Source organism: Bufo bufo, chromosome 6 (genome assembly GCF_905171765.1).
Source record: "Bufo bufo chromosome 6, aBufBuf1.1, whole genome shotgun sequence".
NCBI classification, from domain to species: Eukaryota; Metazoa; Chordata; class Amphibia; order Anura; family Bufonidae; genus Bufo; species Bufo bufo.
In genome coordinates this window covers 370,119,095-370,137,946 of record NC_053394.1, presented here as the reverse complement: position 1 = coordinate 370,137,946, position 18,852 = coordinate 370,119,095, and the positions used below count along the sequence as shown (strand labels likewise).

The 18,852-nt window shown below is 46.6% G+C and overlaps 1 protein-coding gene across 4 annotated transcripts in view; it reads left to right on the top strand.

Moving 5' to 3' along the window:
- Positions 1-699: 699 nt before the first annotated feature.
- The window catches only part of CCDC57 (coiled-coil domain containing 57), a 96,877-nt gene continuing 78,724 nt past the window's right edge, over positions 700-18,852 (top strand). Inside the window, exons 1-3 of one of the 4 annotated variants that reach the window (XM_040437604.1) lie at positions 700-834; positions 3,279-3,689; positions 8,259-8,367. In XM_040437604.1, the coding sequence (XP_040293538.1) occupies positions 3,289-3,689; positions 8,259-8,367 (510 nt within the window). In that variant the 5' untranslated portion in view covers positions 700-834; positions 3,279-3,288. Of the gene's footprint in view, positions 859-906; positions 1,005-3,278; positions 3,690-8,258; positions 8,368-18,852 lie in introns of those variants that run through there. The other 3 variants (XM_040437603.1, XM_040437602.1, XM_040437605.1) reach the window with 3 other exon arrangements.

Below are 18,852 nucleotides of genomic sequence, written 5' to 3'. Positions count from 1 at the left end.
CAGCTGGAGTGCCAAAGGTTGCTAATCCCTGGCTTAGATGGTCTGCATCAATGCAGACCGATTATACAGTGCGGTCCGAATTGGTTAATTGGAGCCACTGCGGCAGAAAGCGCCATGTGATCGTAGCCTGAAAGGGGGGGTCTGTGGTCTATATCAGGGAGAGGTCTTGTAATAGGTCTGTATTAGAGGTGGCCTGGTCTAGGTTCTGTATTTTCTTAGGGGGCCTGGTCTAAGGTCTATATTTCTTTAGGGGGTCTGGTCTAGGTTCTGTATTTTTTATTTATTTAGGGGGCCTGATCTGGGGTATATATTTCTTTAGGAGGTCTGGTCTAGGCTTTATATTTCTTTAGGGGGTTTAGTCTAGGTTCTGTATTTTCTTAGAAGGTCTGGTCTAAAGTCTATATTTCTTAGAAGGTCTGGTCTAGGTTCTGTATTTTCTTAGAAGAGCTGGTATAGGTCTGTATTTCTTTAGGTGGTCTGGTCTAGGTTCTGTATTTTCTGAGGGGCCCTGGTCTAAGGTCTATATTTCTCTATGGGGTCTGGTCTAAGGTCTATATTTCTTTAAGGGGCCTGTTCTAAGGTCTGTACTAAATCAGGGCGGTCATGAAGAGCTCCGGAACTCACAGCTGTTTACTCTTGGGGAATGTGTTTTGAGCCGCACCTTCCTGCTTGTGGAACGCTTGTTGCTATGGCGATGCAGCAGCTGAGCGGCGCGAGGCCCGGGCCGAACACGGTTGCCATAGAAACGAGGCCTAGGTTGCTGAAGAGAATGCGATCGGCGCGTGACTGAATGAACTTCTATAAAAAATTGCAGTTCGGGATCTGAGCGACGAGGTGAGGAGACATGGCGGACATGGGGTGAGGCAGAAATGGCTGCAGAAAATCCCTTTAATGTAAAGGTGGTGTCCTAGAATGACAACCTTTCACCTGTTGTTTGGGGTCTAATCTCAGCGACCCCCACTGATGACAGGAACAAGGGTCCAAAGTCCCCCTCCCCCCACTGGGTAAGTTATCTCCGGCAGACCCTCACAGTGTGAATGGAGCTCCACCGCTGCTCCATTCAGACAGTGAACATTGGACACCCCCTTTAAGAAGGTGCTGACATACTTCAGTGCAGAGACCAGGTGGTGTATTTAACCCCTTAGTGACCGGCTGCAACAAGAATAGGACATGCTCTATCATAGGGCTGGCAGTGTGCGTTACGCAAAATACTGAACGCGCACGCCGCCGGTGTCTGACCGCAAAACACTTGGGCCGTCTGAATGAGCCCTAACTTTTATTAACTCTTTCTGGGAGGGAGATGGGAAGAAACAGCAACCGTTTTTACGTTGTAAATTTTGCAACATTCACTTTGCATCATAAATATCACAAGTGGGGTCGTTTATCAAACTGGCGTAAAGTAGAACTGGCTTAGTTGCCCCTAGCAACCAATCGGATTATTCTTTTCATTTTTCACAGCAGTAAATGAAAGGAGGAATCTGATTGGTTGCTAGGGGCAACTAAGCCAGTTCTACTTTACACCCGTTTGATAAATGACCCCAATATCTATATTCTAAAAGCTAAACCAAATACATGGAGTTTTTTTTTTGTTTTTTCAAATTTTACTACTATTGCACAATAAAAACTTTTTGTAAGAAAAAAATGTTTTTCCATCGCCGCATCCCAGGACCCATCACTTCTTCTTTTTTTTTCTTTTTTCTTTCTGCGGAACTGTGTGAGGGTTTGATTTTTGCGTGACGAACTTGTAGTTTTCTTTTTGGTACCATTTTGGGGTACATAATGCTTTTTTATCACTTTTTATTCCTTTTTTTTTTGTGACGAATATGCAAAAAGCTACAATTCTGCAATATTTTTTTTTTTTTTAGGTTGTTCACCGTGTGGGAATAAATTGTGTGATAATTGTGTCGCGTGGATCGTTATGGATGCGGCAATGCCAAACATGTGGAGGAGATTTTATTTTAGCATTTTTCCTTTGAAAAGCATTATTTTTTTTTTCAATGGAAAAAGATACATTTTTTTGACAATTTCCTAGTCCAATCTTCTGATCGCTTCTCTAGTACACTGTACTGCTTATGCAGTACAGTGTATTGTACTGTACTAACAGACACCATTGGGTCTGCACCTCCAGCCTCAGGATATCTGATCGGCGGGGGTCCGACACTTCGGTCAGTAAGCTGTCCTGACACCGAAAGTGGGTGCTGGACTCCACAGCCCTGTCCGTTGTGTGGTGGTGGGGGCAGCGCTGCAGTAACAAGGATGGCGCGGTGTAGGATTCGCCCTTTGCAGTGCATCTATTTTTTTCATAAAGACAGGTCAATAAGCCCAAATTCTAAAAATAAAAACTCAGCCTTTATTGTTCCATGAATGAAAAATCCAAGATGGCAAAAAGTCTACGCGTTTCAGTTTAACATGATTAAGGGTTGTTGTTTAACCTGAAACGCGTAGACTTTTTGCCATCTTGGATTTTACATTCCTGTCTCGTAAAGGGCTCAGGCACACACATTTGTGTGGGCCACTCCGTGCTGCTCTCCGCACTGGCCATGTGGCCGCTGTTTGCGAATGCGGACCCATCCACTTGAATAAGTGCGCGATCTGCAATATTCTACCCGCACTGCAAAAAAAATCCCACAGAGGCGCTCCGTAGTGCTTCCAAGGCCTTCCGCTCTGTATATTGCGGATTGCGTACCCATTCAAGTGCCGTTTGCGGGCTGCAATACGGGCACGCCCTAAGGGTGAGTTCACGTGTATTAGAAATGCCGCCGATTTTCCGACCGGATTTGCGCGGTGGATGAGCTTTTTAACAAATCTCCTCCGCACGCTGCGTAAAATTATCTGCACGGAGATTGACCGGCAATGGGAGTTTTAGAAAAATCGGCAACATGGCAATTTCTGGTGTGATGAGAGCGCAGATCTGTCGCTGATTGAATTCGATGAGGAAGAAGAAATCGCCAGTCAGATCCTAATTTTGCCATCAAATACCGGCGGATCCAGAGCAAAATCGGCAGGTTCGGAAGAGCAGTATGGTCCCCTTACCTGTCCCCTGGTGCTCCCATTGCACCTGCCGGTCTCTGTCCTGTCCACACATGACCAACATGGCCAGAAGTAGGCTGCAGTGCTCCCCAGAGACTGGTGGGGGGATTAGGCAAGTGTCGCCCACGGAGTGCCAGGGGGTTGGTTAGGTAAGTGTAATGTGTTTTTATCAGCTTTGTCCATAATAGGAAATTTCATAGTACCACCGATCTGCCATTGAAGATTTCCCTCGAATTCTCCTCTTTTAGGCAGTGCACAATGATGCCAGGAGAGGCCGAACTAAGCGACCTGCTCGCTAAGAAAGAGCAAGAATGGAAGGAGCTCCAGCAGCGACAGATCCTCATCCTCCAGCAAAACCTGAAAGACGCCCTGAAAGATCTCCAAGAGCAGAAGGAGAAATTCACCAGGTTGAAGAAGGATTTCACCCACAACTTGAAGGTGCTGGGCGAGAGGGACCGGGATCTGGAGCAGTATGAAGTCATGTACAACCGACTGAAGGTCCTGGAGAACACAAAGCAGTCTGAGATCAGCGACTTAAAGATCCAGATCGAGAAACGTCGGCAGGAGGGCCTGAGAGAGAAGAAGAAGTATGACGATCTCCAGAGCCACCACCAGCGCAGGGTGAAGGAGCACCAGCTGGATCTAGAGCGGATAAGCAGGTAACGACAGGGCCGGATTACCGCCTATAGCTGTTTTAGGGTAGGAATCCCACAGCAAATCCAAATCCAAATGGGGGGTGTGTTTAACTCTCCCCGTGCCTGCACCGTAGCTGTACAAAATCCATCCATGTGGACCTGCCCCAACACAATAGTGTTTTTTGATACCCCCTGCGCCGGTGACAATTTATGGCGACTTGCAGACCTTGTCATAAACTAGGTTCATCCTCTGCCCTAACGTGCACCTTCCTCCAGCCCCTGACTGAAGTAGATTTCAACCTCCTGATGACACCGGCCCTACCATTCCCCAATGTCGAGGGCATTAAAAAGTGGCAGAAAAAGGCTAGCGACTTCATGAGCCCAACTGTCGTTAGTAAATGTAAAAGTGCTGAGCTGGCACTGTGCTGACAGCAGAGAGGGTGAAGGCAGCCTGGCAGCAGTCGTGCCGTGTCATTCCCTCCTGTCTCAGGCTGTGATGGTAATCTGATGACCTTTACATGCCATTCAAATTCAGAGAGAGGAAAGGGGGAGAGCAGCTCGTAGCAGGAAATCTTTTAACCTGTTTCCACATCCTAACCACAGCCATGTTTTATAGGAATATACCGCCATAGTGCTGCCCAGATATATTTCCCAGAGAGTGCCATACAGCCCCCTTTCAGTACACACAGCAGTGGCGTAGCTATCAGGGAAGTGACTGCTTCGGGGCCCGAGCTCAGAAGGGGCCCCAGAGAAGTACTGAATGTTTTCATTAGATCTAGGGCTGCCCCTACTTTACAGCAGCAGCGCTGGAGCTCCTCCCACTGCCACAAGGAGATGTTATACTGTATGGGGCAGCCAGCAGGAGACGTTATACTGTATGGGGGCAGCCAGCAGGAGACGTTATACTGTATGGGGGCAGCCAGCAGGAGACGTTATACTGTATGGGGGCAGCCAGCAGGAGACGTTATACTGTATGGGGGCAGCCACAAGGAGACGTTATACTGTATGGGGCAGCCAGCAGGAGACGTTATACTGTATGGGGCAGCCAGCAGGAGACGTTATACTGTATGGGGGCAGCCACAAGGAGACGTTATACTGTATGGGGCAGCCAGCAGGAGACGTTATACTGTATGGGGGCAGCCACAAGGAGACGTTATACTGTATGGGGCAGCCACAAGGAGACGTTATACTGTATGGGGCAGCCAGCAGGAGACGTTATACTGTATGGGGGCAGCCACAAGGAGACGTTATACTGTATGGGGGCAGCCACAAGGAGACGTTATACTGTATGGGGGCAGCCACAAGGAGACGTTATACTGTATGGGGGCAGCCACAAGGAGACGTTATACTGTATGGGGGCAGCCACAAGGAGACGTTATACTGTATGGGGGCAGCCACAAGGAGACGTTATACTGTATGGGGGCAGCCACAAGGAGACGTTATACTGTATGGGGGCAGCCACAAGGAGACGTTATACTGTATGGGGGCAGCCACAAGGAGACGTTATACTGTATGGGGGCAGCCACAAGGAGACGTTATACTGTATGGGGGCAGCCACAAGGAGACGTTATACTGTATGGGGGCAGCCACAAGGAGACGTTATACTGTATGGGGGCAGCCACAAGGAGACGTTATACTGTATGGGGGCAGCCACAAGGAGACGTTATACTGTATGGGGGCAGCCACAAGGAGACGTTATACTGTATGGGGGCAGCCAGCAGGAGACGTTACACTGTATGGGGGGCAGCCACAAGGAGACGTTATACTGTATGGGGGCAGCCACAAGGAGACGTTATACTGTATGGGGGCAGCCACAAGGAGACGTTATACTGTATGGGGGCAGCCACAAGGAGACGTTATACTGTATGGGGGCAGCCACAAGGAGACGTTATACTGTATGGGGGCCACAAGGAGACGTTATACTGTATGGAGGGGACACAAGGAGACATTACACTGTATGGGGGCAGCCACAAGGAGACATTATACTGTATGGGGGCAGCCACAAGGAGACGTTACACTGTATGGGGGCAGCCACAAGGAGACGTTATACTGTATGGGGCAGCCACAAGGAGACGTTATACTGTATGGGGGCAGCCACAAGGAGACGTTATACTGTATGGGGGCAATAAAATAAGCAGTGTCTCAAATGTTGTAGCGTACTTATCAGCGCTGCAGATCCACTGCGTGATGTGGGCCAAGTTCACATAGAGTTCAAGAAGATAAATAATGGTGGTCGCGCTGCCAAGTACATAGAGGTCCGTCAGGTAAAGGTATTTCGGATTCTCAAGCTCTTCACAATGCAGACACACAATAGAATTCAGGGGTTGATGCACCAGAGGACATCCGAACCGCTGTAATTAAAATTTGGCACAAAATAGTAAGGTTCCACAAGGATTTTTATTTATACTCACAAGATAGTGAATTATAAAACCAAATAGTACTTTCCTCGTATAACACCCTTATATACGTTATACGAGGAAATAACTATTTGGTGTTATACATATTAGTTCCTGCAGCGGCCGCCCCCGGTTCCTCCTTTTTAGTTGCTGTGGCAGATCTGTTCTGCATTTATTTTCAAGGGGTTTTCTGGGATTTTCATATTGATGGCCTATCCTCAGAATAGGTCACCAATACCTCATCGGCAGGGGACAACTCTGCCCATCAGCTGTTTGAAGAGACCATGGTGCTTTGGTGAGTGCCACGACTGCTTCCTAGGCCTGTGACATCACATTCATCAGTCGCATGGCCTAGGAGCGGCTCAGTCCTATTCAAGTAAATGGAGCGGCTCAGTCCTATTCAAGTAAATGGGGCTGAGCGGCAATACCAAGCACGGCCACTGGAGTTGGACCCTTGCCGATCTGATATTGAGGATCTATCCTGAGGACAGGTCCTCAATATCCAACTCTCAAAAAAAAACTTTAATTGTTACTGTGTAATGCCTACTTTCCCCTGTGGAGGTGCTGCAGGGAAATCAAACCCTTCCTGCCCGGTTTATCCACATATTACAGCTGTGTGTTGTGTCTGAGATATCAGATGGGATCCCATAGTGGGCAGGAATTTGTTGTCACTATAAAAGGAGCAGGAGATGATTAGATATGAATGGGCAGGGCGCGGTGACCTCTCATGGGGGGCCGTGATATCTGTAATGTGTCCGCTTCACCTGACCTTTCCACACATTTCAACTTGACGACAAAACTGGATGTGCCCTGGAGGATCTATGTTTATCCCCATAGAGATTCCTACCGCTTGTAAAGAGCTCTGCTCTGTCATCTGCCGTCCCCAGCCTATTGAGTTACAGCTCAGCCTTTGCCGGGACACGAGGTGCAGGACATGGTATATAGAAATCATTGGGGAATATCGGTTTTGCTTGAGTCTGCGTGGCGTACTTTATGCCACATTGATAAATGTCACATGATGTTTGCATTTGGGGGATACAATATCTCCTTATGGAGAGCCCCTAAACGGCATGAGGAGTCTTATAGACCAGGCAACGCTCCTCTGAGAAATTCTGGGAAGAGGATATGCAAAAAAATAAATTCTCATTTTTAAACCTAACACTCTTCTCTAGAAAAGCTTTTCCAGTTTTCCTACTCCACCCTCCTCCTGGAGTGAGATCGTGACTTTTCAAAAAAGTCTCTCAGAGTTAAAGGGGTTATCCGACCCCTAAAGTGTCTCCCCAAATGCCCCGGCCCCTCACAAATATTGTACTTGCCTCGCTCCCCGGCACCCTTGTCGCTTCTGATGCCCTTACTGCTGCCTCTGCATCTCACCATCGCGGGGATGAAAACATCCAGTGATGGGGGGAGCAGCCAGTAGCAGTCCGCCTTGGAAATAGCCTCCCTAGCGTCACTCGCAAGGCTAGGGAGGCTTATTCCCGTCGCAGCCTGCTATTGGCTGCTCCCCCCCTCCCATCACCGGATGTTTTTTATCCGCGCGATGGACAGATGCAGTGGTGCAGGCGCCAGAAGCGACGCAGGTGCTGGGGAGCGAGGTAAGTACAATATTTTTCAAGGGGACCGGGCATTTTGGGGGTTGACTAACCCCTTTTAAATCTGGCGTGAAGCTCATTAACATACCTAACCACTCCCATATTTCAAAACGAGTGAGTGGTGGAAAAATGCTAGATGTTTGCACAAGTCCAAAAAGTTCCAAAAGCCTCATTTTGTGACTTTTTTTGGAGCCAGAATTCTGGAGTGAAGGCATGATAAATCAGGGCTAATGAGGGACATTGATCAAGACTGGGGATCCCTCTGCGCCAGAATGAGATGTCCCTTAAAGTATTAGGAGGGACATGTCCCTGAGATTTGCATCTCTGCCCGGCCGTCCGCCAGAAACCGGCGCAAGTTATAGTAAATCCAGTGGGCTGCATAAAGCCCCATCCCTTGTCTCACAACTTTTAGAAAAGTGGTCAGAAGCTTAATAAGCCACGAGACCTAATTTGCGACTTTTTTGACACCACTATCGTGATGTAAAAGCATCAGTAAATGTCCCCCATTGTGTGAAAACCAGGCGGAGCTTTTTGCCGGTTCTCTTTGCTTTTGTGTCATTGACTAATATTTCTTCTCCTCCTACTTTTATCTCTGTATTTTCTAGCTCCAAAAATGGCGACATCGATCGTCTTCGAGAAGAGTATGAAAACGTGAAGCGTCAGCTGGAAAGGAAAATTGAGGAGGTGCAAGGAGACCTGAGCCTGCAGAGACAGGTATGAGAGGCGAGCGGTACCTGAAGGACCTGTAGGTGATTTGACCGCATTGTGCGTCACCTCTGGTCCGTTTCTGCATGCGTTGTACTGTGTGTACTGGCGTGTGTACACGTCTGAGCTGATGATCTGTGCTGTCACATGACATCACGGTACCTGTATCAATTACATACATGCTGGAGAGCAGTTTACATAGGGTAGAGACGTGCCTCTCCTTTACATTCACATCTCCGTTCACCCATCATCCAGCGCTTCTACCTTTTTTTTTTTACTCTTTGACAGTCCGGTCAGTCACTCATGTGTCAGGATGAGCTGGGCAGCTGCTGTTCTCAGTCTGGCAGCCTAACTATAGATACCGCCGGTGACAGTCTGTGTAGTGAGTGCAGATGTACCAGCCTGCAGACTGGATGGGGCAGGGCCACGAGATCTGGTCCCTGCAACCTTGAGAAAGGTCACACATAGGTATTTTGGAGCAGGGCAGCTGTACGGACCTTTGCCTTGACCCGTGTGTAACCTTCATAGCTGCCCTGACGCGACGCTTGTCAAATGAGGCGCAGTGGCCCGTGGAGAAGTCGGCAAGTAATGGAAGGATTAGCAGGTTTCATCTGACCACTTTATTTTTTTTAAGCTTGTTTTATTGAAGTATAAAGAAGAAGGTATGGCGTTAGTACATACAATAGGAATGATTGATAGACGCAAACAGCGTACAAGAAGTGATACCAGCGTTCCATTGCTTATACACAGCGTCAGACAAAATTGTGATAAAATTATGCACTTCCATGTATTTCATTCAATAAAGTCAAAGGTAGGGGTCAAGTAACATCTATGTAGAATGAATAGTTGTATTAGCCTATTATTAATAGAGGGCGAAACCTTTAAAAGGGGTTATCCCATCTTAGACAATGGGGGCATATCGCTAGGATATGCCCCCATTGTCTGATAGGTGCGGGTCCCACCTCTGGAACCCGCACCTACAAGGAGAATGGATGCGCAGCCCCCCTCTATTCATTTCTATGGAGCCGCCGAAAATTGCTCAGCTATTTCCGTCGGCCCCATAGAAATGAATGGGAGCGGTGGCCACGCATGCGCGGTGCGCTCACATTCACTTCAATGGGAGAGGCGGGGAGCTGCGCCTGGTGGTGGATGGACCCCAGGAAACCCGGGGTCCTCCAGCCACAACCCTCCCCGGCTCCGTTCTCCTTGTAGGTGCGGGTCTCGGAGGTGGGACCCGCACCTATCAGACAATGGGGGCATATCCTTTAAGGGAGACTCCAATGCCTCCTGCCACTCATCTGCAGATAAATGAGGGATGAATTTCCTCCATTTAGTTTCAACCGTCAAAGGGTGTAAAGCCATTGGATTGCCCAGTAGGTGGGTATATAGAGCTGATATAATTCCCCTGGGTCCTTGTGTATTAAGTATCCCTATCAGTGGATACGTCGATATGGCTCGTCTACTATCCTGAAACTGTGCGTGGCGAACTTGTAGATAAGTGAGTGCGCAAGATTCCAAATTTTTCCTGCAGTTGCACAAAAGAACATAAGACCCTATTGCCATATAAACCTTTCAAGGTAAGTATTCTATATTTTCTCCATATTTTCGCCCCTTCATAATTCTGCAAGTGAGGAAACATTGGGTTATCCCATAGTGGGATGACATCTGCAAAATCTTTGTATTGCTGGAGTTTTGCCGCGCTCCACACCCGATGTGCTAACTTATGCATGGGGAGGGCACGTCTTGGGAATAAGTAAATACTCTCCAGTATTGGCGACGATGTAGATAGTTGTAAATGGTATTCTGCATTTGATGATACCCAAGGTGTATCTCGCCTGTCCAGCCAGGAAGTATAAGTAATAGGGTACTTTCACAATTGCGTTGTTTGATTCCGGCAGGCAGATCCGTTGCCTGAACTACCTGCCTGATCAGGCAAACTGTATGCAAACACATGTCATTTTTTCTGACTGATCAGGCATTTTTCAGACTGATCAGGATCCTGATCAGTCTGAAAAATGCCTGATCAGTCCGAAAAATGCATTGCAATATCTGATCCGTTTTTCCGGTGTCATCAGGCAAAACGGAACAGATTTTTTTCCGCCAGAGATAAAACCGTAGCATGCTACGGTTTTCTCTTTTGCCTGATCAGTCAAAATGACTGAACTGAAGACATCCTGAACGGATTACTCTCCATTCAGAATGCATGGGGATATGCCTGATCACTTCTTTTCCGGTATAGAGCCCCTGTGACGGAACTCTATGCCGGAATAGAAAACCGCTAGTGTGAAAGTAGCCTAAAAATCAGGCAAAGCCGCTCCTCCCTGCTGTTTGGGTCTTTGCAGGGTATGTAAAGCAGGTTTACGTCTGGCTGTCCCCCATACAAAGGCAGTCACCAAGGAGCGTAAGTGGTCAAAGAAACTGCGCGGTATAGGCATACATGTATGTTCTAATAAGTAGAGACCCTTGGGCAACAAGATCATTTTAATAAGGTTTAGTCTACCCATTATAGATAAGGGAAGGGTTTTCCAGGACCTGAAGTTTTCAAGATTGTGGTTTACTGATGGCCAATCAGTTGTCCAAGTTGGCATGAGGGCTGATTTAGACCAGTTTATGCGGACATCTGAAAAGTGTCCAAAGCGGTCAATAAGGTCTATCGCTCTTGGTAAGGAAGACTCCACATCATCCATAAACAGTATCAAGTCGTCAGCATATAAACCTATCCTCTCTCTCCTAGATATCCCCCTAAACACAGTATCCTGTTGGATTCTAAGAGCGAGGTGTTCTATAGCTACTGCAAACAGGAGGGGTGAGAGGGGGCATCCCTGCCGAGTGCCTCTACTTAGATTGAACGATGCCGAGTGTGTACCATTGACTAATATGTTGGCTTTGGGATTCTTGTATATTCTAGAAATCCATGTGATGAAGACCGGACCAGACCCAAAGTGTTTCAGTACCTCTAGTACAGGGATCAGCAACCTCTGGCACTCCAGCTGTTCAGCAACTTCAACGGGACTGCCCATGGCAACATATCTACCACCAGCTCAGGGGCGTCGCCATTGGCAGTCCCTGTGCCCCGACGTTCGCCAATTTGTACCTGGGCTGGTGGGAGAAGGAAGTTGTGTTTGGTGATGCCATGGAGCAGTACACATCAAATGTGCAACTGTAGATAAGGTACATTGACGACGTGCTTATACTGTGGAAAGGGACACTAGAGCATTTTATGGCATTTGTGGCAGCATTAAATGTGAACCAGATGGGGTTATTTTTCACATCAGAGGTACAAGAGCGACAGATTGCGTTCTTGGACCTGATGATCACCATTGGTACTGACAGAAAGATCACCACTAATCTATTCAGGAAGAAAACTTCGACCAATAATCTCCTGCATTGGGAAAGTGGTCATCCACTGGCCCTAAAAAGAGGTATCCCGAAGGGACAGTACCTTTAGGGCCAGGAGGAATTGTTCAGAACCTAGGTGATTTCAGAGCAGTTGCATCTGACCTAAGAGGTCGATTTACGAATCGGGGGTACCCACAATATACTCTGAAAAGGGCGTTCCATCATTCTATGAGTACAGATCGCACCCGGCTCTTGGTTCCAAAACCGAGTAGCAGGAAGGACCCCACGCCCAGAATTGTCGCAACCTTTGACGAGGCCCACAAAAATGTCCGTGATATTTTGCAAAATCACTGGTCCATTTTGCAATCAGACCCAGATATTGGGGAGTTAATTCCAGACCATCCCTCAATTACGTATCGACGTAGCTCTAATTTACGTGACCATTTGGTACACAGCTTATATACACAACCTAAGTCTGAAACTTGGTTGAAGAATACCTTTAAGGGCACCTTTCCCTGTGGCTCATGTATCATCTGCAAGAATATCCTGAGAGGAGGATTCTTTACTAGCCATACAACAGGAAAGAGGTATAACATACACTCATTCTTCAGATGCACGTCTATAGGTATCGTGTATCTAATCAGCTGTCGATGTGGGTCACAATACGTCGGCAAAACTAGACGCGAACTGAGACGTAGATTTGGTGAACGTATGTCTGACATCCGGAATAAGCGGGACACATCGGTGGCACGTCATGTATGTGATATACATGACGGTGACCCTGATGTGTTGAGAGTACAGGGGATTGAACAAGTGAAGATATCAATCCGTGGAGGTGATATCGACATACCCCTACTACGCAAAGAAGCAATGTGGACCTATAAGTTGCAGACAATTCAACCGCAAGGGCTAAATGAGGCCATATCATATGCCTGCTTTATTTGATGTATCAGCCCTACCACAGACAGTAGGATGTGTGTCGTCCTACACAGTGTTGCGCGTTCTTTTGATGTGCTGCTCCATGGCATTATTAATTTTTATTAATTTTTCCATTTATAAAACATCTGCGTACATGCTGATAAGCATTAATGTACACTGTATATACACTGTATATATTCAGTTTTATGCTTAGCTGCGATTTGCAGCAGTATTGTAATGTCTGTATTGAGTCGGGATGCCCCTCCCCGCTGGTGACGTATGACTCAGATGGGGATCGGTACCTGCTTCTTCGGTGGATCACCGCCTCTGTGGGTCCCCACCAGCTGACATGTTCTGTATCAATTGATAGTATATGGGCCGCAACTTGGATTCCCCCATGAATCGCGCAATGCACTATACTCATCGGGAAGGGTAAGGATCATTACGGCATCGGCCGGTCAGAGGGCGGAACTAGGAACCCGCCCCTATCTCTGATTGGTGGTGTAACCGGCACACCCCTCCCGATAGGCGGGGCTTCGGCCATATGAAGTCGGCGTTCTCTCGGCCGCGTACGGCCATTACAGCGCCGGAGCCATAGCACGCTACAGTGCGGCACTTTGTCCTGACATAGGCATTTATGTAATAAGCTCCTGAAGATACGTGACGAACACATGTCACGTGGAAACGCGTAGAGCTGTTGTTAACCATTAGGACACGGCTCTTTAGGCAGGGTTGCACTAGATGCGGTACTTTACCTGATGGCCTAAGAGTGTGTATGCAGCCAAAATATACTGGCCGCAAATGAATGGATGGAGCCAAAATATACTGGCTGTAGATGTGTGGATGGAGCCAAAATATACTGGCTGCAAGTGACTGTATACAGCCTTAATATACTGGCTGCAAGTGACTGTATACAGCCTTAATATACTGGCTGCAAGTGACTGGTCATAGCCTATACACGGGCCGTAGGCTTTTTAAAGGCTGAACATAGCATTGAACGGCCAATGAATTAGCTGGAATAGCCATACTTGAGCACATATTCAATAGGGTCACTTGCAACAAACATACGAGTGTCCATTCATATTGTTAACCGTGTCCTATTTTCCGGCTTGCAATCCATTAGTAACTACTTGCTAGCAAGTCAGGTCTCTAGCCCAGTCCTTTAATTGTGCAGAGGATTTATTTACAATTTTTCTCTGTACATTTTTGGGACTGGTTGCCTGATGGTCACGGACTGTGACATATAGGCTTTTTGCCATCCTTTTAAACGGACTTTAAATAAAGGTTTTTTGTTTTTGTTTTTAAACGTTCATCAGGCTGTTATGTCTGTAATACACCCAGACCAATCGGGGCTCATTCCGTCTATGTCTACTGCAATTACTTTGAGGAGGCTATTTCTTTACATGCAGGCAGTCCCGGGTGGTTCCCTTGGCAAAGCAGTAATGTCATTAGAAGCTGCAAAAGCGTTTGATAGTGTCGAGTGGGACTACCTGTGGGCTGTCTTACGACATATGGGATTTGGGCCTGAATTCCTGTCATGGGTCCAGTTGTTATAAGTTTCTCCTAATGCTAAAATCGGAGTCAATAATGAGCTGTCGGGTAGTTTCAGGTTGGAGAGAGGAACTAGGCAGGGGTGTCCACTGTCGCCTTTGCTGTTCGCCAGTGATGGTCAGTTCACAGTGTTTGCCAGCGAACACATGCGGGCAGCCATCTTTAGTAAGGTAGACTCACCCGTCCGGCGATGCACAGGTAAGCACTTACCTGTGCCTTTGCCGGGAGCCGGTCTGACATCAAATGCAGTCACCGGGAGCAGGCAGTTCTGAGAACAGCCTGATGAAGGCCCCCGGCGGCTGTTCTCGGAACTGCCTGCTCCCGGTGACTGCATTTGATTTCAGACCCGCTCCCGGCACAGGTAAGGGCTTACCTGTGCATCGCCGGACGGGTGAGTCTACCTTACCAAAGATGGTAGCCCACATGTGTTCGCTGGCGAACACTGCGAACTGACCATCACTGCTGTTCGCCATTGCTATAAAACCATTGGCTGCTCCCATTATGAAAGACCCCCAGATCTATGGCTTTAAATATTCAGAGGTGGAAGAAAAACTGGCATTATATGCAGATGACACACTGTTATTTTTGGATGACGTGAATACCTCTGTAGCCAGGGTAATGGTGATTATAGATCAGTTTGGGAAATACTCGGGACTAACTTTTAACTGGACCAAATCGGCATTAATGTTGATGTCCTCCCAGGAGGATAGGAGTTGTGTAGCAGATGTCCTGATTCCATGTGTGGACACCTTTTTAAATATCTAGGTATTTGGATTACTCGCAATGTTCATGATTACGGTCCCTCTAATATTCATCCATTGTTAGAAAAAATGAGGCAGAAGGTAAATACATGGATTAAATGACCTCTTTCAGTAATGGGGCGTGCCAATTTGGCCAAAATGATCCTAATGCCACAATTGCTATATGTTTTACATAACGAACCAGTGTGGCTCCTGAAATATCTGTTTCATAAAATGGATAGTATATTTAGAGATCTAATATGGAAAAAAAAAGAATTTCAGAATAGCATTTTCCAAGTTACCATTGCCTAAAACAGAGGGAGGAATAGCCTTGCCTAATCCATGGGTATACTTTATATCGTCACAATTGGGGGATAGAAGACGGAAGTAGCGCTTTTGATTCTAGAAGAATGATTGTACAGTCCTTTTAGTATCTGAAAAATCTGTAATGGGGCACTAGAGGCTCATAGACTTCGGTTGTGCTGACCTGGACTACCTACCCTACTCCTTATACATAAAATATGGTGAAAAGTGAGAGAATTACTGGGGATAACTGTACGAAATACACCCATATTTGGGGGAATGCGCAGTTATGGGAGATCTTCAAGCTGGAAGGTTTTGATAGTTGGGGAAAAAGCTTGGGTTACGAAGATAGCACAACTTTATTCAGAAGGGACTCTCAAATCCTTTCAGCAGTTACAGACAGAATATCAGGTGCCAAGTCGAGTGTTCTACCAGTATCTACAGCTAAGGCATGCCATACGGAGTCAGGAACGAAGAGGCCCCTTGACAGTGAATTCCATGCCGGTGGTGGATTTTGTGGTGCAGGCCAGGCTTTCTCACACAATAATCTCAATGGCATATGCCAAGTTATTAGACAAGGACCTCCATGATCCACTTGCCGGTCTCGAGGGTAAATGGGAGAAAGATGTTGGGGAGTTGACTGATGAGCAATGGAGGGATGTTTTAGGGGCAGTACCCACAATATCTTTGAGCGTGGCACATAGACGCTAACAATTTTTTATTCTACATCATGTATATAAGACACCATGGCTCATGTTTACATGGGTCTGAGGACGAACTCTTACGCTGCGTTCACACCTGAGCGTACGGGATGGAGCGCTCTGTATGCGCGATTGTATGCACGTTTACAATCGCAGTTCCGGAACAAGCGAACGCCCATTGTTGCGCGTTCCCGGAAGTCTATGTACGGGAACGCGCGACAAGACGCCCCAAAGAAGCTCCTGTACTTCTTGGGGCGTCAGGCGTTTTACAGCGAGATCGTACGCGCTGTAAAACGCTCAGGTGAGAACCATGCCGATAGGGAAGCATTGGTTTTTGCTTGTTGAGTGTTTTACAGCGCGTAGGAACGCACTGTAAAACGCTCAGGTGTTAACCAAGCGCTAATTGTCCAAGGTGTGCTGCCTCGGAGTTGGAGCATTTCTGGAATGCAGTGTATAAGCAAATAGAAGAAAGTTATAAGGTTACGATACCAAAGGTTCCACTGGTGGGTTATGTTGGGTATGTGGATGATTTGTCGGTTTCCACAGATCATAAGTCAGCAATTGCCAAATTATTATATGTTGCACGCAAATCTATAGCTAAACACTAGTCGGAGTGGATTATCATATGATATCTATGGAAAGTGGCATTCATATTAAAAGGGGCACGGAAGTGGAAGATGTGGTTAGGTGGTCCTGGTGGGCAGTCTCAGAGACTGATGCATATATGGAGTGGTATGGTCCTCAGGGGATTTGGAGGGTTGAGATGAGATCACAGAGGTATGAATGGTAAATGGTGCCAGTAGTATCATAGGTAATATAACGTCGGATAGCGATAACAGATGACTAATACATTAGAGCAATATTCTATATCATCGGGAGGGTGGCCACACGGAGAGGGTAGGAGGGTAGGATGTAAGAGAGTTGGGGGGTAAGCAGGTTTCCTTAGTGGATGAAACGATGACAGTCAGCGATTGTGGTAATTAATGCTTTTATTCTGTAAGAGATGTATACAAGTAGAATGATTATGTACGATGAATACTTTCATCTCTATTTTCTCTGTTCATATGTAAAACACAAATAAAGAAGATCTGATTAAAAAAAGATAACAATCTAGCCAACCATTGATTTCAATGAAGTTATTGACTTTTCCTGCAGTGTGAAAGCTACTCTCCCCCTTTTATGAAGGCAGTGAGGGAGTTTACCCCAGAAGTGGGTTGTAAAGACTCGAACATGTGAAATCAACAGTAGATCCCCTACCAGACATCAGGACTGTCTCCAGGCATGAAATCGGTCAGGCTGGTTGAAGTCCCAGCACCACAAGTGAATGGGTACGGCCTCCTCTTTTTGGCTTGAGCAGTGATTTAATATTACCTCATAGGAAACCTTCTTTTTCCAAGTTCAAAGCAAAATATGTCCACAGAATTTATGGCTTATAGTGTATGGGACCCCTTTTAGGAAACTTACCTTCAACCTACTTTTTCACTGCTCTGAAAATAAATAAGGATTGCTAAATACCCATGGCAGACTTGGACAAAATTTCTGGATCGTTGAGAGGTTAATGATACTATCCCTGAGCTAGGGCAGTGAAGGGGTTTGTCGTATCATCCCTGGTGGTCTAGGACAGTGAATGGATTAATCGTAACATCCCTGGTGGTCTAGGACAGTAAAGGGGTTAATCATATCATCCCTGATAGTCTAGGACAGTAAAGGGGTTAATTGTAACATCCCCGGTGGTCTTGGACAGTGAAGGGGTTAATTGTAACATCTCTTGTGGTCTAAGACAGTGAATGGGTTCATCGTAACATCCCTGGTCGTCTAGGGTAGTAAAGGTAGGCTCTGTGATCGACTAACTGGGATGAATCGGGTGTATAAGGCTCTATTCACACGTCCGCATCCGTTCCTCACATTGCGGAACGGGTGCGGACCCATTCATTCTCTATGGGGACGGAATGGATGTGGACAGCACACAGTGTGCTCTCCAGATCCGCATTTCTGGAGCACGCGGACGATCATTTTTGTTGCACAATTTTGTTGCACAATTGCAGACAAGAATAGGCATTTCTATGGGGGTGCCGGCCGGGTGTATTGCGGATCTCCGCAATGCACTACGGACGCGTGAATGGACCCTAATATATGAGACCCATAGGTTGTGCATGAGAGAGGCAGAATACTTGTTTTAAAACACCTTCTCCCTGTCGCCTCTAGTCCTATATCTATCTATCTATCTATCTATATATATATATATATGAAAGAACATTGTGTAGTGATAGTCTGATCATATTTTGACGTGTACATCATTACAACGAGCGATCTGAGTCCCTATTCCTGGCTTGACCTCTGAAATCCTTCACTCACTGGCATAGTGTCAAGAACATCTTACATTATTGGCTTAGTATCGAGACCAGCACAACTAAAACAGACCCCCACCAGCGGTTGTGGCCCTCCACCACTGCTGCCAGTCTCATTATACCCGGAACCTGATTACTTTGTAATTTATGGAAAAAAAAAAAATTGACATCCTGACACTTTCTGGTGTGGACAGATAGAAAACGAATGAAAGCTGCTTCATTTGTAATTTTACACTTGGGGTTTCAAAGTTGGACATTGATGAAGAATTGTAGTGTATTCTGGCAGTACGACGCCAATCGTTGCCGATCCCTGGGTCTGTGGGCATACAGACAGACTGCTTGAGAGGACCACAGAGACGGAGATTTCAGCTGTGGAGGACGCAGTGATTAGGAGTGTGGCCATTTTTCTGTACTACCTGTCACTCATCCCATTGAAGAACATTACAGACAGCTTCTCAGGAGCCTCAATTGGCTATTATAGTGTATATTATACTAGTGTGTGTATATACTATTCGTATGAGTCTCCATACATTAATGTTAATGGCTGGAAACATGATAACCGCTCCAGAATTGTAATCCAAAACCACAGCGTAT